At 45.5% G+C, this 22,192-nt stretch overlaps 1 protein-coding gene across 9 annotated transcripts in view; it reads right to left on the minus strand.

Annotated features, from left to right (window-relative positions):
- The window catches only part of ZNF618 (zinc finger protein 618), a 164,702-nt gene that overhangs the window by 24,424 nt on the left and 118,086 nt on the right, over nt 1-22,192 (minus strand). For 4 of the 9 annotated variants that reach the window (XM_075112318.1, XM_075112323.1, XM_075112320.1 and 1 more), the window contains 6 exons: nt 21,221-21,256; nt 20,378-20,455; nt 19,247-19,336; nt 11,685-11,873; nt 8,097-8,180; nt 6,937-6,993 (listed from right to left, as the gene is read on the minus strand). In XM_075112318.1, the coding sequence (XP_074968419.1) occupies nt 6,937-6,993; nt 8,097-8,180; nt 11,685-11,873; nt 19,247-19,336; nt 20,378-20,455; nt 21,221-21,256 (534 nt within the window). Of the gene's footprint in view, nt 1-6,936; nt 6,994-8,096; nt 8,181-11,684; nt 11,933-19,242; nt 19,337-20,377; nt 20,456-21,220; nt 21,257-22,192 lie in introns of all 9 variants that reach the window. The other 5 variants (XM_075112319.1, XM_075112321.1, XM_075112326.1 and 2 more) reach the window with 4 other exon arrangements.

A 22,192-nucleotide genomic window follows, 5' to 3' on the forward strand; every position in this document is an offset into this window, starting at 1 on the left:
CCCAGATTCATCGTGCAGATTTCTCAAACTGAAGCTGGGAAGGAAAACCAGGGTGGTTTAGCCTCACTGGATGGTATGCCAAAGGAGAGAGTTCCTAAGCAGTGCACGTTACTTCAGGCTGAGAACACACATTTTCTGTTGAGCACACCTTGCAGACTGCCTCTCTTTAAGGCATGACTGAAAGGCACGGAAACCCCGGATGCTCAACGAGCCCTTGGTCAGCCAGGGGCCATGTGCATCCACCCCGTAGTGCACTGGAGCAGCAGTGATTCTCAGCACCTCAGGCCCTGTGCGGTTTCCTACAGCTTCCAGGTAAGGTCCTTTAGTGTCAAACCCCTGCAGAGGGGAGGAAACCGTTAGTGTTAAATATTCAGTCATCAATTCAGGGCATTTACAGCATGATCCCACGTCCAAAGTTACACATTGACGCATCAGTGAATGAGGCTCTCAGGGCTGACAGACTTGGACTAGTTTGCTTGGAAGGAAAACTTAACTCATTAACAGCATATGTCAAGCACAGTGAGTCTTCGTGCTAAGTTATTTCAACATGACGAGGACCTGAGCTGTTGAAGAGGGCGTCAGCTGCCAGGGCCAGTCTACTGGGATGAAGATGAAGACAAGGATGATGCTTGGCAAAGCCATGAATGGACAGTGCTATGGAAAGGGTATGCATGGAAGGCATCAGCTGGACACAGAACGCTGCTGATCGCTTAACACATTTCTATTACCCAACGGTGTGCTGAGGGTGCTACTTGCAGCCGATGAAGTCTGTATCTGGAGGAAGATCCTCACTGACACAGGTTCCTAATCTGGTCCTACTGAGCAGCTGAACAGGACAGGCTCCTCTACGTACTGTTCTTCCACTGTCTGTGATCTCTGCCTCTGCTCTGAGCACTGTACTTATTCAGTGAACACATGGATGCTCGCTGGACTGTCCGTCCCACGGCTTCAGGTTTTAAAGCGCTCTTTCAGCACCCCAGAGGCAAATAAACTTTTGAGGGCCAAACCCTGACATTTTACAGTCCCCCGTAAGTAGTCAGCTTGATCTGGAAGAGTCACACAGAAGTGGCATACACCACTTAATACACTGCAATGAATTCTCAACATACTCTCTGGCTGCCTTCCAGCCAGAAGTGCTAACGTAGTCTCCTCGTTATGCCTGACTTCTTACACACATGAAAACCATTGTCAGTCTGCAAGAGGAGTTCAGGCCACTTGGTAAACATTGCTGCTACAGTATTTGAATTGAAGAAAGACTGTTGGGATTTTTCTGGTCTTTATATTAAGGGCCATTTTGTCATCCATGCACTGTAATGTCCCTGCCTCGACACAATCAGTTCCACTAAAACCAGCTACTCAGGTAACAGTCACAGAAGTGCCACAGTTTGAATGAGTAATGATAACGTGGCTTGCTTTAGGGATTTGCTAATCTTTCACTCCACAGATTCTCCAAGCAAAACTGAAGCAGGAGTTCACCTTTTTCTACCTATACATTGGTCTATCAGTGACCCTTTTTGCCATGCCCTGTCCAGCACCAGCCTGGCACAGTATCTGTGCTTGAAGACTGCAATCCAGCTTGTATCATTGCCTGTTTGTTCCCAATTTTGCTGACCGCTCACACTCTTGCCTCAATGTCTTTCATATTTATTGTCTCAATGTCCTTCCGGGTGCCCCAGAGCTCCTGAGCAATTGGCAGGATTTCAACCACAGAGACTTGGTGCTCAGTGGTTATTTTAACCCAGATATCCTTCTTCCTGTCTACAAGTTGCCTGTTCAACATGCCAAGTCTGAAACAACTTAAATAAATGTGGCACCAGAAATAATCAGTTCATTCCTGGAAACCTCAATTCCACACAAATGCCTAGAGAGCACAGCAACTCATATTTATGCGACGGAGCAAAGTGACATTTTATTAACTGAAGCCTCTCCCTGTGTTACTCTTCCAATGGTGAGAACTGCACTCATTTTCAGGCTGCTTTGAAGAATGGAGCTTTATGCACATGCAGTTGTGTAGCCCCTCAGTCGGCATTACCAGTGCTCTGCATAGCTTAGTTATGACAATGCGGGAGCTCACAAAATGACAACCTCCCCCTTTCCTCACTCCTCAAACTTGGTCATTAGCAGGCTTGGACATCCCAGCTCGATGGAAAGGCAGCAGTAGCAGGCTTGTACCGTTTGCAAACCAACCAAGAGATGAGAAAGAGATGTACCAAAACATGGACCACTTCAGTGAGATTTGTATTTTGTGCTTCAGTCCAGCTGATACAACCTGCAAGAGAAGCTGGGTGCCTCTCCGGAGGCAGAGGCGTAGGGGGCTGGCTGTGCTAACATCAGATCGTGATCAGCAATCAAGAGTCATTATGCTCCACGTATTAAAGATGTATTCGCACACCAAAAATCCTAGCCTAAAAGTCATGCTTCCCAGAAGAAATCCAACCAGATTGGACGTTCTTATGATCACTGGACTACAGAGAAAGAGCAGGAGAGGATGTACGGCCACCAACAGAGAAGGAGGAAGATCTCAATGTTTGTAACACACCTAGCTGACTCCTCCCATAGGTGCACCATGAGCACCTGCACTTTCAGTGCAAACCAGATTTTTTGGACTAGCTGGCAGTTTGAGGACCTGAACATCCTTATTCTGTAGTGAGATCATCCCTCCACTCAAGTCTCATGAACACACAGTAATGCTGACAGTCTCAACACAACGATGCGATTTGCTTCATCCCACAAGTTTGGCAGTAGCCACTGCCGGGTGTCTGGGTCTGCCCTTCCATAGTGGGTGCGCTATGGGACCTGGCGTCGTAAGGGCAAGTGTAGGAACTGAACTGTTACTGCAACAGAATTTGCAGGGGGGACCCAAGCAGACATCACGTCTGCTCCTGTCACCATCAAACAAAGCTTCAGAAGAGGTTTATGTCACGAGTTTAACACTGATTTGCACTCTGCCTTTTTGCTGCTTTCCATAAAACTAGAAGTTAGTTCCGCTCAGTTGCTAAGCAAGAAAGACGTACTACCTATTTCTGTTTAAGAGACTACCCTGTTTAACACGCGCTAAAAATACTGGGTTTATGTGGCAAGTGGCAAATGAGACATTTCTAATTATCCTTCTGCTTGAAATAGTTCCATGCTCCAACTGGATGGGAATTCAAATCCATAATATATTGTAGGATACTCCTTATGTACATTTTCACTAGCTAAATATAACTATCTTAAGTGTGCTGCATACATAGGAAAATAAAGTGCGCTACTGCAAAACGTTTGCCCTTAGAACCGATCCACTAAAAAGAAATGTTGCCTATAAGATCAGGAAATGACAGACAAGTCTGTCATTTCTGAAAATCCCACTAAAAGCACATTTAAAATTTGATCCTATGTCCTTTAAATTTTGAGGACTGGCACTTCTCAGTCTTTTCCAAAATATTTTTACTTCTAAATCAAAGGGAGGAAATTAACTTTTTTTAATCTCAATCTCAGCTCAGCTTGGCATGAACTGATTCAAAAAAAGAAGATATTTCTCTTGCCCCTCTAGCCAGTCTGAAATAAACGCTGCTGGCAAGAAAAGCTTCCCTGTGTAAACATGAATGAAAAGCACTGACATTATAAAAACTGTAAATGTGAAAATTTGTTCCACTAGAACTTATGACAGTAATAGTTACCTAATGCAGCAGATGAAATTGAGACATATTTATAGAGCTTAAATCAACCTTGAAAGTTAAAAATATTTCCCAATTCCCTATATAATTTTAAATGTTGTCTCTTTCCCATTCATAACATTTAGCAAGTTTAGACATCAATAAATACTGTGAATTTCAAATAGGTTTTTTCTTTTGATGGCTGCATTTTAAGGTATTAAAGAACCTTTTTTTTCCCTTTGCTTTGTTTTTTTCTTCTTAACGGTCTCACGATTTCCTTCATCCCTCTTGGCCTACAGGTGGTGCAACTGCAAATTCTTCATTTTCCTACGGACTCATCCATAGTGTCCAGAACAACAGAGCAGGGCTGGATTACGCTGTAAACACTAAGTTAGAGATGGTCCTTTCCCCTGAGGCTTTCCAAAGTCAGACAAAAAATGAGACAACGGAGAGATCCAAAAGCTTGGGAAGTGACACGTCTGTGGTTACACACTACATCGCTGCAGCGCCAGTCCTGCCGAGTCTCAGTCAAACACTGCTTTACCCGCTCCAGCTGCGCACGGTGGAAGAGGATGGTAGCAAGCCTTCATTCAGCATTGAACACAATACATGTAGTTGTCCCTTTCTGGGGCTTTTTCCTTCCCATGCTCAGGCTGCTAATCACTAGCTTTTGCAAGAATAATATTTCACAAGCTGGCCTTCAAATATTTTTTGCAATTTGGCACAGAAAAACCCTCACATCTCAAGACTCAGCAAAATGACCACCACCAAGGAGTGTTTTCTTGAAAGCAGCTTTACTGCATCTTAGATGATTAACAGTTTACGCATCGCCACGAGTCAATTCCATCACGTCATGTCATTGTTTTCTGGACCTTGCTTACTTCAGCAGTGAATAATCACCAGACTTGGGACCTCTGTGTTGGCTGCCTGTGCTCCAGAAGCTGCACAAGGAAGCAATCTGTGCATTTTAGTGGATACTATTTTTAAAGCGCTGTGAAACTTCCAGGTTTCATTAAAAAGCAAATTTAAGGGGCTGTGGAAACCCCTTCCCATTAATACACAGGACACTCTCCCAGTCATGAAGTGGACGGCAGCTAAACAGTCCTCCTCCATCCACGCTGTGGCTCCATCGTGCCTTGCCGGGAAAAGCACTTTTTGCTAGTAGACAGACTCAAATGCAGCCACAAAGTACTGTTTGCCACGCAAAACAGGAACTGTTGTTGTTTTATGGGCAGTAAGTTGCCATGTTACTCAGGTAAGGACAGCAGGTACCTGCATTCGCTATGACATGGACTGGAGCTGTGCACAGGGAAGAGACATCCAAAATCCAACATTTTCCCTTCTAGTTGTCTTACTCCCACTTAGAACTCCCTATAGCATTGCATCCAAGTCTGTTTTAGGTAGCTTTAGTTGCTGACCTTCCACTCTGCTTGTCCTCCCCCTCACTCCAGACATGAAGCGGTCTGTGGCACTGCAAGTTGGGATGGTGACACAGGGAAAGAGCATAATGTACCTGGCTGGGTGGCCTAAAAAAATACTGCTGCTCTGTTTGAAATCACTGTAACTGAGCCTGCAATGCAAACTTCACATCCACAAGGAGCAAGTGGTCCAGGGAATCAAGCATTTAACAAGGCCAAGCCACAAAGCTCTCAGGCTGCTCAGCTGGGACCTACATTTACCTCCCAAACTGGGGATTGTCCTTTACAGTGGCCAGAGTTTGATGATAAGCAGCAGATAGGGGTGGGAAGGACAGAAGTGTCCGTCCTTCTGTCATTCTCAATCACATTATCGCCAGCTGCCTCCTTGCCTGTGTGAAATCTGCTGGCTGGAGTACAAGAGAGGACAAGCCAACAATGCCAGCACTGCTCCCAAGAGTTCACATCACAGAGCTTGTCCCAGCTACTGAAACACAGCCATGGAAAGAAAGAAAATGGGGAGGTACAAACATGTCAGCTTTTCAAAAAGGAAGTTACCGAGAGCTCTGCTTGGACACCCAAGCATGCAGATGCCTGTAGAGCTTTCCATGACCTCTCTAATCACCAGTGCCATTCATGTGACATGGTGATGCTCACTCAGACTGCTCCTGAGAACAAGAAATAAAAGAGGAGAAATGGCTTGGTGCACAAGCTGGAAAAGAGCACTGAACGGGACACATAGGAAGCAGCACAAAGATGGAGTCGGGGGGGGAAAGCAGACTGAGGAAGAAACGAGGATGCGGGATAGATAAGGGGAGGGGGAAAAGGGAAGAAGTTTATACATCCCCATGCACCAGTCTGGCTTTGAGGAGTGTGCCAGCTGCCTGATACAGAAAAGAACTGCTTCCAACCAGAGCCCATCTCCCCTCACACCAGTCCTGAACAGCTCACTCACGTTCCTCAGGTTTCCTGGCTCAAACAAAAGTTTAGGTGAGCACCTTGCAATTCCCCTGCAGCCTGCCAGGCCCGAGACTAAGCCACTAACACAAACTGACCATACATGTGGTACAGACAGAAATGCTTCTTACAATTACATAATACGAGCAAGTCATATAAAACTCACTACTCAATATGTAAGAGTATCTGGCTTTGCTTTGCTTTTTACTGTGAGCTTTTACTCGCGTGCTTTAAACGTTGCAGTTCAGATAGAAACAGATTCAGAAGGATGAGTGTGATGTGAGCTGGTACAAGGAAATGGCAGGGAGAATCTGTGAGATATGTCACAGCAACAATGGGTCAGTATTTAATAGCAGTTCAGACAGAACTAAAGTCTTGGGACTATTCAATACAGCCACTCTTTTCTTGTGTGTGCTTCTTGTCAGTGGTTCCTGGACCCCTCCCATGCTAAAGGTTCATTTCCCCTCCTGCAGCTTTCTTGGCTTTATGGACAAGCTGTCTGATATGAAGGAAGATAATTCTGTCATTCCTCTGTAGGCTATACAGGGCTTGACAGGAGTGAAAAAGGAACAATCTAAGGCTGCTGCTTTCAAAGGGCCCCAGAGGAGTCAGGAACCCAAACGGTATACTGGCATTTAAAGGCATGCACTTAAAGGCTTTGAAACCCTTCAGACAAACCACTCATACTATCCACAGAAGACAAGACAGAGGAGCAGACCTGCTGAGAGGCAAGTGGCCACTTTCAGAGCAGCAAGTCAGGCTAGTAACTCTTGGCAGTCAGTGAACTACACTGCTTTGTGTCATGTCTAACAGGCTGCTTGGGCTGACTGAAGACAGGCTTGGCCAGCCTCTAAGGACTCCTCACTGCTGCTACCCAAATGGAAGAGGACTAAAGAGTACAAGGGCCTGAAACACAGAGACAAGCTCACCTGATGGGTTCTGCTTACACCTCTTTTCTTTAGGTTTTTCTGTCCCCGAATGAACAGCTGCAATTGTGGTGAATGCTTGGATTAGTACAGGATTGTTCCCCGAAACATAATATGCAGTATTTTAGTAACAAACAACTTTTTTCCCCATTCACTGTCACCCGCTCTGCTACTGCACATGGGTTTTCCAACACCGCTTCATTCCTTTTCAACATGGTTCCAGAAAGCCCCTTTAGCTTCAGGGTCAGACATAAACCCCCACAACCGATGCTGTGTAACCAGCTGCAGGGAGAAATCCCTTCCCTTACCTGTCCGTTCCAGCTAGCGGCGTTGAGAACACCACATGTTTTGGTACATCTTGAATGGGGAATGGAGGGAGGCCAGCCTTTTCTGCTGGCATGTTATTCATCTCTGCATCAACATGCTGAAATTACATTCCATCTTATCTGTTATGCTCCAATTAGGGAGCATAAGGGAACGGCAGTGTCCCGCTTGAAGGCAGGGGGATATAATGGCAGAATAAAAATCTTGTAAAGGAAACTCTATAAATGGTGTACCTAGACAATTCCAAATCGTCTAGGCCAATGGTTATGATTAGTTACTACCACTTGGACTTAAAGCTCAAAGGAGACTCCAGCAGTGAGGTAAATTTGAATTCCTTCTAGCACATGTATTATGGCCCCACATCTACACATCCGATATGCAGTGAGCTCTGTGTAGTAAACTCACAGCTGGACTCCAGTTACAGTGATGTGTAAATAAACTGCCACATTTAGAATCACTATAATACACAAACTGCTCTTCTACTCATAGTGCTCAAACACCTCTTCCTTGTTGTGAATGGCTTTGCTTCACTGATGCACACAGAATAAGTACTGCTTTCTCTCCATCCACGTTCCCCTTTCTCTGTACCTTTGCTCCCCATTGAAAAATCTGTGCTAAAGTACATGGACTTTGGGAGCAGGAGCCCACATCACCATTTTTCACAGGCTCTGGAGTGCCAGGAACCTGGGGAGGACTGAGAAGAGGGCACTACCCCAGGAAGGCTAGCTGGCTGCCAGCTTAAAGGTATCCCAAATATATAAACAATCACTGATCACAGCCGAATCCTGCTCTGGAGAGGGATGTGGTAAGCAACAGCAGGAAGGAGCGAACACACTTACCGCTGGAGTTCTGCGAATTGCTGTTTGTTTCTTCAAAGTTGTTTTGTGTTTTGCCTTCCACTCTCCTGCTGAAAGCACTTTCTGCTGGGTGGAGAACAAAGCAGGGATGGTGACTGGTCAATACTGGATGCAGAACAAGGTAAGACAACATGCTCCTGCACCATATAATAGCATACCCTGAATACAGCAGAAAGATCAAATACCTCATTTTGTAGGCAAATGGGCCAGATTCATTGAAGGGATAACAAGTAGATATTTTTCTTGAATGCCTCCTGGCTGAGGTGGCCTGGATTGGCTCTTAGGGAGCCCATGAACACCAGTCCTGACTGAACCAGAAGGATCATGGCTTCCTCCCCTGCAAAAAGACCCCAACCCTTATCTTCCTCTTCCTTAAGACAAAAAGCAGCCCTTAAAGCCCCTGGCACAGGTGACCAGGCCTGCAGATTGAACTTGGGTCCTCACCACAACATGCAGAATGTCACTTACAGAAGCACTATGCCAGCTCTCCCTGTGCTTCCCAGTAATCTGCGTCCCCTTCCTAAACACCCTTCCTGAAAGGTTCAAGTGGAGGACTGAAGGGCTCTCTCAGAGCCTGCTCATGTCTGGAAACAGTACAGTAGATGCTCTGGTCCTCTGTGCCTTCCAACACGGAACTCGCTACCCTACACCTCCCCAAGGCCAAGCAGGCAGGCCCTGCTCCTCTGCGGTGTGCTGCCAGCTGGTGCTCCCGGCAGTTCACTTGCCTCGCACGCTTCGGCAGCAGTGCAGTAACTGTAACGGGAGGACTCCTCCAGCGCAGAGGTGGTTCCTGACCCTGGCAGTAGCTGCAGTGGCCTGAAAGGTCGCTGTACAGCACAGCTGAGGTGCCTCCCACCTTCTCAAGCTGGTGTGCCTTAGTGCAAGTTCAACAGTACAAACAGTGTGAGGTCTCATCTCATTTCAACTAGGTTTGCAATATCTCGGCATGTGTATCTACTGTAGTGACTCAAAGGGTAAACTAGAAATAAATAAGATGAAAGGTGAACTGGCCGAGCTAATGTGTATGGTCTATGTTGTATAGACTCTTACCATACGTGGACTCACTCATGGAGTCCACTGTCACCCAGTGAGTTCATCTGAACACGGCTTAGCAAGGCTCTGCTGGGCTCAGCACATGCAAATTAGGGAGGGAGTTGGGGGAAAGAAGTCTTTCATTCAGGAGTGACAGGGACTGCTGAAAATTAATATCAGACCATTATTTCGTTACATATGTCTGCAGACCACTGGAGTGGCCAAAACTGCTGTCGTGACTTTCATGAAGAGGCCCCAGCTCCCGCAGCCTCACAGCCTCCCTGTGCTGCAGCATGGCTCAGACACATGGGCTTTGTATCTGATGTGGCTAGAAAAGACCAGAACTGCATGAAGCTCCCAGCCCATAAATTTGGTCCAGCCAATCCTTAGCGGACCCTTCCAAGTCCTGAGCATGCTTCTCAAATTCTCTATCTACTACACTCCTGACTCTTTCTAAAATGCAGGGGAACAGGAAACCTTGGTAATCAAATCAGTTAAAAACAGAATCACATAAAACAGGGCTGAAAAGGAACTGCAGACATTATCTACTCCATCCCCCTTGAGAGATGAACAATAGGAACGAGAGGCCTTAAGCAGAACATCATACGGCACAGTGGGAAAAAGAGACCACGACAAAATGGATCAGGCCAACCTACCCCCCCAAGAGACCCAGGTTCAAATCCTGGCTTACGTCACAAGTGGAAGTGAGTTGGAGGTCTCCAACAATGTTTGGAAAAAATTTGCATGGTAGTTTTGTCCTCATCCCCTATCTTTTTTTTTTTGGCCAACTCTGGCAATAAGAAGAAACTGGTTTAATGCACCTCCTTGGACATACTGTGTCCTTCCCCCACAGGAGAGGGCAGTTGACACAAGTTCTCTCTCTCTCTCTCTCATGCAAAAGGTACCTGAACCTTTTGCACGCAAAGCAAAATTATCTGTATAGAGAAAGTAAGTGCCACTCTACCAAGCGTCAGTGCAAACACTGGCAGTGGTACTCCACTGCCTCTGGTATTATCCCAGCCCATGTGGAATGTCTCTAAGCGCAACACTCGGAAGGCATCCCTTCTGGAGACTGTCTTCCTGACAGGTGTTATGGTCAATGCATTTGTACCAGAAATTCAAGAAGCTGCTCAGATTGCATTTGTACAAGGCACTGCCTTGCAAGACACCACGGAAATGACGCCGCCAGATAGATAGGGTAGGACCCCCAGATTAATACTAGTTTCCTGAAAATCAATCTACCAGGCTCAAGCATCATGCGATTCCTTCCTCCATACAGGAAGAGAACAGCTCAAAGTTTTTACCCAATGTACTGATATACCTTTTGATTAGAGAGGTGAGGGGGAAAAGTGCCTTTACAAAAAACATCTCCCATTTACTGCTCAGATAAATCTGGCCTCTGACCCAGGAAGGCTCCCAGTTTTTCCACTTTTGTAAGAGACATGAAACTGGAAGAAGTTGTTTCAAGTTTAAGTAAATAACGAAAAATGTTTCTCAGCTTTAACTCCTAACTTTGCTGAGCTGGATGGACCTCAAATTAGTAACAAAATCATATAACTGTTTAAGAGATACAATAACAAAATGGAATCTCAGGACTCACAAGCTGGAAGATGACAGGTCACTCACTGCAACACCTGGTGGCTGCGGATGTGCGTGTCATCTAACAAAAAGCACCCTTGTTCAGCACCCTGTGGCCTATCCCACCACAGCCACCTCTGCTACTCGGCATCTGTCTGTGCCAGACATTTCAGGGGCATTTAAACACCAGCTGAGTAACCAGCCCTTCTTCTGGACTGAGATGGAATATGGATCTATCAATCCCACAGATTTAAGAGGCCGCTTCCCTGCTGCCTGGGCATGTGAACGCTACGTCTCACATCCTATTTATTATTTTTCAGCACTCTTTGCTTTCTTTTTTTTATCCTTTATTTTTTAAAGTTTGATTTTGTTTGGAAGGAAGAAACAGGGACTATGAGGATCAACCTTAACTTGAGTCTTCTAACACCTCTGTGGTGGTTCTGTACCACTAACTTTGCTGCTGGAGCCCAGCTTATCTCTCGGTGGTTCCCGTGAGGAGTGGAGCACTGTGAAAACACCTGTACTCCATTTCATTTCCTCAGGCACAGGCCTAGCCCTGAAAATATCACCTTGAGAGAAACAAATGCTAAATGCCAAACAAAGCTGAAAACGAAACAAAAATCCCCCAACCTGACAAACCACTATGCCAGTACTTCTCAGGAAGCTCTCCTCAGTTTGTGACACCAGGATTTGAAACAGGGTCTTTTGTGCCTCGTGGTTAGCATGATGCTTAATAAAACCCAAGCTGTCACTGGGAAGAGGTAATAAAGACCTACTGCTGATCTAAATTTTTATTTGTAACATGCAAGGGATCTAATCCCCTCAACTGTTTCTGGGAGTAGCTTTTCTGGGACAGTCATGGATGGAGCAGACTGAGTCCAGGAAGGGTCAAAAGCCAACCCAGGGCAGGATTGGACACTAAGCAGTTAAGAAAGTTGATGGTAGAAAGGCAATTGGTACCTGTGATGGCCTTGCTTCCTGGGGATCCAGAATTTGGAGCGCGGAACATCTGGGATTGGGATGCCGGTGGGACACCGGAGGGGGTGCGGTGCAGGAGGGTAGAACATCGGTTTATTGAAGCCGGTGTTTTTTTGCTGGATTGGCTCGCCTGTGTCTTCACTGCCACGAAGAGTGGAGATCGAGAGAACTCTGGATATGAACACTCAGAACTAGTGCCTGGACAGTCAGTCAGCTCCCAGACCGTGTGCCTTCTGGGACGGTTGCTTTCTAACAGCCATGCTCACAAATCCCTTGCATGGGGACCTGCAGCGGCTGTGGATCCACCGATCCCATGTAACGAAACTGTTTTCCCCACTCACCCGAGGGGACAGATTCTTGAAGCTTGTTAGCTCCCTTCCACACATTTAACTGCCACGTGACCAACCCATTCCTCCTCCAGCAGGAATCACCCCATCCATCCAGGAGTACTATTTGATTGCCATGGCCTGGCTGGGTGTACCTGCATTTCTGTCCTCCATTTCTATATATGTAAGTGTTCCAATTTTGAGAACAAGTTTCTAATGTGATACTCAGAGCTCTGAATAGGGATAAGTTTACATCTTTTGTTACTTAAGCCTTGCATAAATCCTAGAGATGTCCAGCTACATTCCTTGCCTCACTAACCAAATACAAAGGAAAGAGGGCTGTTGGTAACGGAAGGGAATTAGGAGGCAGAGTTCTCATCCTGCAAGTCAGGAAAGGCCTTTTAGCCCCCATCTCCAGGCAAGTACTGGTGACATGTGGAGAAATTCTGAGTATTATTGGGTTATGCCCTTTGAATGTATCTATATTTTGGTCTCTGCAATGCACAGTGAGAATTCACCAGGAATTTTCAATGCCAAAAGTCATATGAAACACCTTCGGGAGGACAACCCTTTCTCTAGGCCCCATGGATTTAAAAAAAAAAACTACAAACATGGCGAAACAACCTAACAGCCCCCTTCATTCCCCAGTGCCTTTTTCCCCAGAAATCTGGATACGGCTCCTGAAGCCAAGTCCCACTCCAACCATCTTCCAGGAAGAATCACTAAGCAACGAGGTTCACATAACCCACAGCCCAAGCTCACTGCCATTAATTTCTATAGAGTGGTATTTTAGGATGCCTGAAGTTGGACGGATAACACCAGCACCTGTTCATCCTATATCATGTAATTCAGAAATACTTATCCACATTGAACAGTGCCCCATCATGGGCTGCTACAGCAGCAGAACAGCCTGTCTCTGAAACAGGTGAGGAGAAAAGTCACCCAGACTGGGACTGCATGCTCATTTCCAAAATCCCGAGACATTATAGACCTCAAATGTGAACTGCTCTCGTCTTCCCTGTCAGCAGTCAGCAGCACTGGAGAGCACGGATGTGTACATTCAAGGCAGCTTGCAAAACGATACTCAAAGGAAACAGTTCTTTTGTTTCACTTGATCTATTAAACAGATCCAAGATGACATTTCCTGTAAGTGTTAGTGTGCGTCTGCAGGAGATTCTGCACTAGGTTTTCTCATGGTTTAGGTCAAGATACTTCTCCTCTGCTTGGTCTCTGGCCAGCTGAATAGGCAAGGCGCTTGCTTTTGCTTCCTAGATTTCATTTCAATCTCCATGGATAATCCTTCTCCAATTGCCGCCAAACTGCCAGCAAAAATGTAGTCGGATACGACAATTTCCTGCTTAAGCGTCATCTAGATTCCCATGAGACCCATTCCCACCAATTGCTGCTTTATTCCCCATCTACCCCAAGAGAAGTAGCATTCAGCCAACTATTCAGCGTCAGAAACAAAGAACATTCTCTGCAGTCCAGATACTGCTGAGATCTGAGATCTTCAGAAAAAAGTCTCAGTGCTATCAAGACCTCCAAAATTACTTCTTTTTCCTCCCAACTTAAACAAAGAGGATGTTTTCAAATTCGGACCCCAGAGAAGGCTGCTCCATGTGACGCTGGGCAGAGACAGAGTTTGAGCCAGTGAGGCAAAACAGACAAAAGAATATTAGTTCTAGCAGTCTGGAGAATGCTAATAATTAATTGAAAAAAAAAACTTCCCTTTTTTAGTTTATCAGATGACAAATTCCCTCTGAAGACTAAGAAACACGGGTAGAGATGATCATGTAGCTCCTCTGTTCTGCTCTTGAAAAGTCATCTTCACTGAGGAACTCACTGCCTCAGGCTGACGAAAAGGCCAAGTTCAAGATATTTCCAAAAATGAAAGAACTGAATTGATGAATGGTCACAAAAACCTCCTGCCTCAAAATCTGCAGGTAGACAGCAAGACTGGAGGCAGCATTCAGACAGATGATCCCATAAAGGGCTGCTATGAATTTTTTTACACTTTCTCAGAAAGCATCTGAGATATGCCCCAGTTGAAGCTGACATACTGAAGTGAGGGCAGGAGACGAGTAATGAGAGGGTAAGTCTCACTGAATGATCTCCAACCACTTGGTAAACTGAGTGCGTTGTGCTACAGCCGCACAGAATGGCGTGCTGAAGAATACAGATGATACAGGTGATACGTAAAAGATGGAGGACTCCACCTTGGCAGCAGGAAAAAGAGCTTGTTCATTGCTGTGCTCGGTCATGATGGCGGAAGAGGAGCTCTGAGGGCAATGATGAAGCTAAAAGCTAAAAAGACTGAAGTACTCGTTGGATATGCAATGAGGACACTTTCAAAGGGGATCAGGAAAACAATGTTAGCTCTCAGTTCTTTCACTAGACCCAGTGTTGGTGGGTGCCCTTCATGAAGGTGGTTAACAGACTTGAGAGTATTCAGATGACAAGGCAAGAGGATAAATAAAGAACAAGAACAGCATATCTTACAACCGAAACATCAAATCACTCCTTTGGCTTAACTGGGAGGATGGTCACTATGAAGTGACTTGACAGCCGGCTACATAAAGGTCTAGAAAGGACAGAAATGTGATAACTCAAGTCCTCCTTCACCTAGCAAGTTGTAATTAGGATCCAGTGTCTGAAAGCTACAGCTGGGATATTTTAGTCTTAATTTAGTGAGGGCAATAATTAATGAAAATAATTATCTTAAGAGGTTGCTGTATTTTCTGTCACTCTTAACAGCAAGATTAGACATCTCTCTAAAACACGTGTGTGAGCAATGAAATCAAGGCAACCCTATAGCATGTGTTACTCCTGTCAGTCCAGAGATCACAGTGGTCCCTCCTGGCTTTCCTGTCTTTGGTAAGAGCTTCAAGCCCTGTGAATGGCAAGCTGTGGCAGTAGGTAGAAAATCTGGCAGACATTTCAACACAACTCCTTGAAAGATAGACAAATCCACACACTACCATGATGCACCACAATAAAACAGAGATCAGTTTATCTCAGTAACTTTGCTTTTTCCAGGTAAAAATTCTGGCTAATAATTTGTGTATTGCATTTTCTCAGAAAGATCTTGTCAGGATGGGTAAGGAACCATTTGGATGGTTCAGATGGAATTATACCATCACCTCTGGAGAAAAATGTATCTTTAACGAATATGATGGAAAGTGATTCCTTAACAATGGCCTGAAATTCAATACGCTGAGTGGAAACCTCTGCTATTGGAAACAAGTCTTTCCACAGGAAAAACCCTGAGCTCAAACCTATCAACTTCTTAATGTGTCACTTTATACATACAAACAAATACTTCCAGTGGAGCCTGTTGCTAAGGCACTGTAGGATCAGAGAGTGGGAAAAACATCTGAAGTCAAAGATTTCACTCATTTAGATGGAAGAAGCAAAGACACACCATGCAAATGGAATGTGGATCTGTTTCTCTCTTGCCTGGGCAGGACCTGTATGGAAACTAGACATGCTACCAAAAGGGATCCCTTTCCCTAATCAAAAAACTCATGATGGCAGCTGCCTTTAAGTAACAATGCATTTAAGCACTTCTGATTAACAAACTGTATCCAGTGTCCTTCATGTTAAGAAAAGCACCTGAGCAGAGAGACTTGATGAACGTCCTTGAGCATCTCAGGTGTCAGGTGGATGTAAGTCTGTCCCCTACGGAGCCAAGTACACTCATGGGCTGGCAGGGCAGGGTCTTCCACAGCCAGGGCCCATCCCACAGACCCTGAGAGAAGAGAGCAAGATGGGACCAGAGATGACAGCTAGGTTCAACCAAGAGTCCAGATCATCAGGAAATTCAGAGCGATGAGACAGGCCCGTGGTCAAGCTGGAAAGCCAATCCACAGGCCAGGGGCAGGATCAGCTCTGGTGAGGATAACCAGGACCAGACACATACCAATGATCCTGAGGGAGGTCCAGCGTGATGAGACTGGGTTGACGTCAAGCTGGGAAGTCAGTCTACGGGTTGAGGTATAGACCAGTGGGGTCCGTGGCCAGGCATGGGCATGTCTACAACTGAGCTGTGTGGACAATCCTACAGTGTAGCTCAGGCAGGGACTGACGATCCAGAGCTGAGCTGAAATAGGGGGTTTGAATGTGGATGGAGGCCCCAGGTGAGGAGGCCATTAGTGCAGTCAGGGCCCTGACACCACTTTAGATTTTCCATCCTGGAAGCAATGGACATGGATAGCTGTTCAGATTTTAGTGCTCTCACCACATACTTCCACGACCAGGGAGAAAAGGATGCAGTGAGCGTGCACTCCTGAGCCTGGACTACCATGCTAAAACCCACTCTCGGTGGCTGTTCTAGCCGGTCCTCATCCCAGACCCACTACGTTTTCTCTGCACTGTAAACACATAATCTAAGAGCGATCACAATAGCCCAGCTACCTGCAAATATGGTTAAATCAGTTCCATCCTACAGTGCAGTCAGAGGCTGGAGGAGGACAGAAAGACATCTCTGAACCCTCCCTCTGTGCACCTTTGTTCAGGGACATTTCTAAAACTGGGACAATGAATGTGCCTACAACCCACTTATTTTGGAAGCAGCCTCTGACACCCTTCTTAGAGAGAATGAATAGGCTGACAGAAACAGTATAAGAATATGTATTTTAGAAGAGTAATAGGCCAGTTCTAAGCATATGAGAAAGCCCCTACTTCTCACTAACAAAAGGGAACTTTTGAAGGAGACATTTGGCATTAACAATTCCAGGGAGACCCACAGCAGAGCTCTTTTCCAGACAGCAGGTATCCAGCAGCACTGACCAAAAATTATCCTGCGAGGTCCTATTGACCCTGCAGGATGTGAGTCCTCGTTTTAGTCCATTTTCAATAATTTTTTTATCCATTATCACAGAAAACCAGAAAGACAGGCTCCGGAAGGGAAGCTTGCAAGACCCAGAAAGTTGGAGTGTTTTCCTTACCCACTCCCACTATGGCTATTTTTCAGTATTTGCCTTATAACCACAAGAACAAGACCAGGGTAAAGAGACAGTCTCAGCTTTACTTCTTCTGACTGCCAGGGCCCAAGAAAAGCCAGTTGTGCTTTTCAGAAGTCATGTGTTTACAGCTGCCTTGCAGGACATTGGTTTATAGGAAGAGCAGAGTCTGAGCAGTAGAAAGGTAGGAAGATGTACTGGCCAGCCTGCCTTGGGAGCTCATCATGCCCTCTCCTGTATGCTCATCAGGGTTAGTGGTTTGTCACTGTAAATCATAAATCTTACTGGCCATGGGAACTAGGAGAGGGAAAAAAAAAAAGGAAAAAGAAGTTTATGGGGGAAGGTTAACCTTATGAAAATATTACCCTGATCTGATCTTAAGTGTCATCATAGTTAAGGGTATTTGCTGAAAGGACTAGAAACTCATTTGCACATCTCAGTGACTGCTGGTCTAGTCTGCAGCACGGGCAGCTTCTTTTGCTTTTACAAAGGTTACTGAAGACACCATGGTGCAAGAATGGCTCCAGCTCCGGCATTCAGAAGAATGTTCCTCCTCCTCCTCCAAAACTGGCTTTGGTAGTCAAAAAGCGAACAGCAGGACCCTGCAGCTGCACTCTGCACAGGATGAAGGGCAGTATCTGTGTGGGCCATTCGTACCTGCAGTCAGACCTGCAGGGCCCACTTCAGGCAAACACCTCTCAGAGAAGAACAGTTGTGTTTTTCTTTCATGCTGGATAGCCTGGACTGGAACCAGCAGCTGCAGCCTATTACTACAGATGGCTGGGAGGGTGGAGAGATAACCATAGCGATAAATCCCCTTGAAATGGGAAGTACAGGGAGGTAGGAATCTGTCTTGCTGAGCAGAGACTCAATGCACAGTCCTTACAGCATACTGCTCCTTGGCTGTCTGTACAGGGGTGGACTAGAGACACCAAAGCCTTGGTGTCTGAGGGCCCATATATACTGGGAGATTGACCTACTGCTGATCACCACCAATGGCATTTCTGAGGACCTGAAAACACCTGAATTAAGAGGTGGATTTTGGGGGTGCAGGGATGTTTAGGAATAACTGCAATGTGTGCAATCGTAAGCACTGGGTTAGTTCCTTTGGGCAGATGGGACATAATAACACTAACTTTGTGGTGATGGTGGTAGACATATTTTCTGCCCTATACCTTCTATGACCATCTTGGTCCACCTCCATGCTCCAGAGAACCTCCATGGGAGCCACCAAGCCTTGATCCACCTTAAAAGCAATAGTCTAGTGGACTATGTTCCAAATTATTTCTATATATGTCTAAAACCAAAGCTGCCTTATTATAATAACTTAGAAACCTAACTAAGGCTGAATTTGGTGAGGAAGGAGTGTGCACTCCCTCTGCTGGCTGTGGATGAGCAGCTAAAGAAACCCACTAAGCTTAAGAGCTCAGCTCATCTGTCCTCACCATCAGCCAAAATGGTGCCAGCTGGACAGACATGGCCAAAGAGCATCCATGCTGGCTCACAGCATTAAAATCATAATAAAGCATAGGGCAATGCTATGAAAGAAGTATGAAGTTCAGGTGTAAAGAACTTCTCGGCATACTTTTAAAGCATCCAAAACCAGCATGTAGCAAGAATTTCTCTCAACTGTTCTACTAAAATTTTGCACTGAATTACACTTAATCGCTCATTAAAACCTCCCCTTTGTCTGGGGAGTGCAGATCGTAGTGTCCCTCCAGAGTGCAGATCGTAGTGTCGTGCAGTATGCTGAGAACTGCCTTTTCCCGAGCTCCCTGAAATAAATATTTTATTGCCTGTGATTTAGTAGCAAGCTGCCACGGTAATTTACATGATTTTGAAAACCAGTTTTAGCTCACTGTCTGAAATAATTTCTCGGAAGCCCCTAATGAAGACGCTTCTTCCCTAGCATGTACGTTCACTTATTATTTAGGGGAGTCTCAAAATTTTGTGCATCACTTCAGTTAAACAACAAAATAAAATATCAAACCCCCAAGGAACATATGTGGAACTGCAGGGACTTCAGTAAAAGTTCAGTGACATTACAGACCTAACAGTGACAGTGTCCCTCTGAGAAGAGATTCCAGCTCAGCTTCACAGTGCCCTGGTCAGCATATGATCTACGTCCTGCCAGCTGCAATCCCACAAGTCCAGTGGAAGGATCCACAGGAATGATAATCTCTCCTGCAACCCTCGTGTTTACCACCACCACTGTAAATCAGACTGTAATGAAACAGATCTCCAGCAGAATACTCACTAATAGGTGCATGCAGCGCCACATGTTCTTGGTAGGGAGTGTAGTATTTGTACTGCTTGCCACAGAATTCACAGGTGTAATTGCCAGTTTCTGTGAAGATGAAACAAATACAGAGATCAGAAAGGAGTGCAGCACCCTCTCACACAACCACCGACTTCCTGACTTTTTACACAAAAACTGGCCAGGTGACAAAAAGTAGAGTATATTCCTCATGAACTTGGAACTTATGTGCCCTGTAATTCACGCATCCTTTTCCCCACCAAAGAAAACAGTTAAAGCCAGTGTCCAGAGTGAGGGTTCGTGCATTAAAAGTCCAGTAGAACTGAACAAGCTACAGGAGATTATCCCAAAATTACAGCAAGTAAGTGTGCAAAACAAAGGAGAGAATCCATTTCTGAAGTCCATATTACAGATGATACAGTTTGCCTTCTGGTTACAGGCACTCTGTGATGTGTGGACGGCAGGAACAGTCAAACCAGGAAACAAGTTGTCTAGTTTAAGTCTTAATTACACAACTTTTATATTGGAATTGTAGATTTCTCTTGAAGGAGGAAGGGCTTTTCTGCAATTAACTGCTCATTCTTGCTTTGGGGGTACTTGAAATAATGAAGTGGTGTACCCATACACTGACACCCCCTACTCCTGCCAGCGCTGGTTATCACAGAACTGACAGCAAGCTGCAAGCCAAAGAAAAATCCAGGGTTAATCAATTGTTTCCAAAAGGGAGAATTCAGAAAAATGCTTTGGCAAAGTCTGATCCTCTCTTTGTTTCACTCTGATCCGTTTGATGAAGCTACCCCAAAGGCAGCGTGAATGCAATCACCTGTCAACTCTGCCAATACACCATAAGACACTCCCTAATCACTGCCAGCTTGCTTTTCTCCTGAACCTCTTCCCTCTTCTCCTTGCAGAATTCTTGAGCAGAAAACACCACAAAGCTGCATTTCTTAGGGCTAGGGCTGCTGCTGTTTGGTGTTCATTTGAATCTAGACATATCTTTCAGCACCCCTAAGGTCCCAACGCCTCTGCATAACACTGTTTTCTGGTTTTCCTAGAGGTTCTCCAGCTAATGCCAGATTTGAAATCCTGGTACTCTCTCTTTCATGTTCAAAGCTGTAAAATAACTCATACTTGGACCAATCTTCTGGAATGGCTCTGGCTCCTCCTCCTTCACTTCATCTGCAGCTATAACGGCCTGGTCATAGGGGTCTGCAAGAAAACAGAAGCAGCAAAAGAGCTGACAACACCCTCAGGTCCTCAGGTTTTCCTTCTACAGCTGCATGGGCACTGAATGCTCCAGCATCTGTAATGACATTTCGATCTATAACAAGATTTCAAGACAGGAATTATAAACCCAGTGACCCCTCTGTCTGACTTATCCCTCCTCATCCTCAGGTGCCCCAGGCAGATATTAGCCCCCTCCTTCAAGCCCAGTAACATGCCTTGTAGGTATATAATGTTTAAAAAATACAGAGAAAGACTGAACAAACACATTGCAAAGCCTGATTCCTATTTTCTGATTTTCTTCCAGTGCATCTCCTATCTAATGATGTTCCACTGTCTCAACATGGGCACGGTAATGCAGTCTGCAACCAAGTCAGCTAACAAATACTGACCAGTGACTTTCTACCATCTAACAGCACAGCTAGCAACAAATCAGAACCCAACCCGTTTTATAAAATAATTTAATTTATGCCTTGAACAATTCACTAAATCACCAGAGACATGAAACACCTGCTTCTTTGATTTTCAAAAGCCTGATCAATTGTATGTACAACAAAAGCCTGGTATCTACTAGGGCTGGGCATCAACCTACTGGCTGTACACATTGCGGGAGGGAAAGAGAGTGCTCCTCTCTTGCTTCAATCAGTGACAAAAATCCCTTGACAAGTGTAGAATCGGACCTGCTGTGCCTGAATTACTGAATGTTTGGAAAGGTTTGTGAAATAAAGCACACAAAGGATCTCAGCTTACCTGCCCGGTTTTCTGGGGCCCCTTCCACACTAAAAACTAACATAGAATAGAAGAAGGAGGGGAAGAAACAAAACAGAAATTAAATCCTCTTAAATAGCCTTGTTTTCCTCCTGTATTTCACATACCGCTTCAGCATATTCCAGCCCCACAGAATAAACCAGGCTTTGTGCCCCAGTCCCTCCTCTTCCCAGCAGCATCCACACAGGAACTATTTGAGCATGCCCAGCCCTAATATACACAGATTCTCAAGGCCTTTGTTCTGACACTGACACAGCCCCACGTGAAGTTCAGATGCACAGCTGCCTCACACTTGTGTTTGCTAAGACACAACCGGCCCTGTGGAAGAACTGAGACAATGTCCTTGCAAGACACAAGTGGAAGCCGTTTCCAAAGCCCTCTCGCAACCCTAGGCAGAGCTCCCTGAACCATAGCTATGAAGACACATTTCTGACAGAGGCAGACACGTCCAACTCACAGTGACTTTCAGTCCCAGTAATTTAATTTTGGCTCCCCGTGTGCGGAAGGGAGCGTGCAGTGGTGCACTGCAAGAGAATGCTGGCTGTTCTTAGAGCACGTTCATATGCTCACACGTTCCAGTTAAAAACAGCAATTTTTTGGACATCGTGTATTGTGAAAAAGTACTTGCTTTTCTGAGACAGTCCAGCCATTCAAAACCTTCTGCTTTCCAAGCAGCCTCTTTCTAAAACTCTGCCAGGGCTCCCTCCTTGGCCAAGCGATTCCAACAGGCTCGTAGCATACGCAGTGAGAGTTTGGAGTATCTGTGGGCTCTGAGTTGAGGAGCTTTAGATGCCCAGCAAGCAAGGGGCAAGCCAAAGCCAATATGTTGTTGCTTCTATTTCCCCCTATGTAGAAAAAAGAAACACTGCTTCCAGATGAGGGTGTCTGCTTTTGTCTGAGTGTCACCAGCCTAGGCCATATCTACTTTCACAGAGGAAAAATTGGCCTGTAAGG

This window comes from Phalacrocorax aristotelis, chromosome 17, assembly GCF_949628215.1.
Source record: "Phalacrocorax aristotelis chromosome 17, bGulAri2.1, whole genome shotgun sequence".
Classification (NCBI taxonomy): Eukaryota; Metazoa; Chordata; class Aves; order Suliformes; family Phalacrocoracidae; genus Phalacrocorax; species Phalacrocorax aristotelis.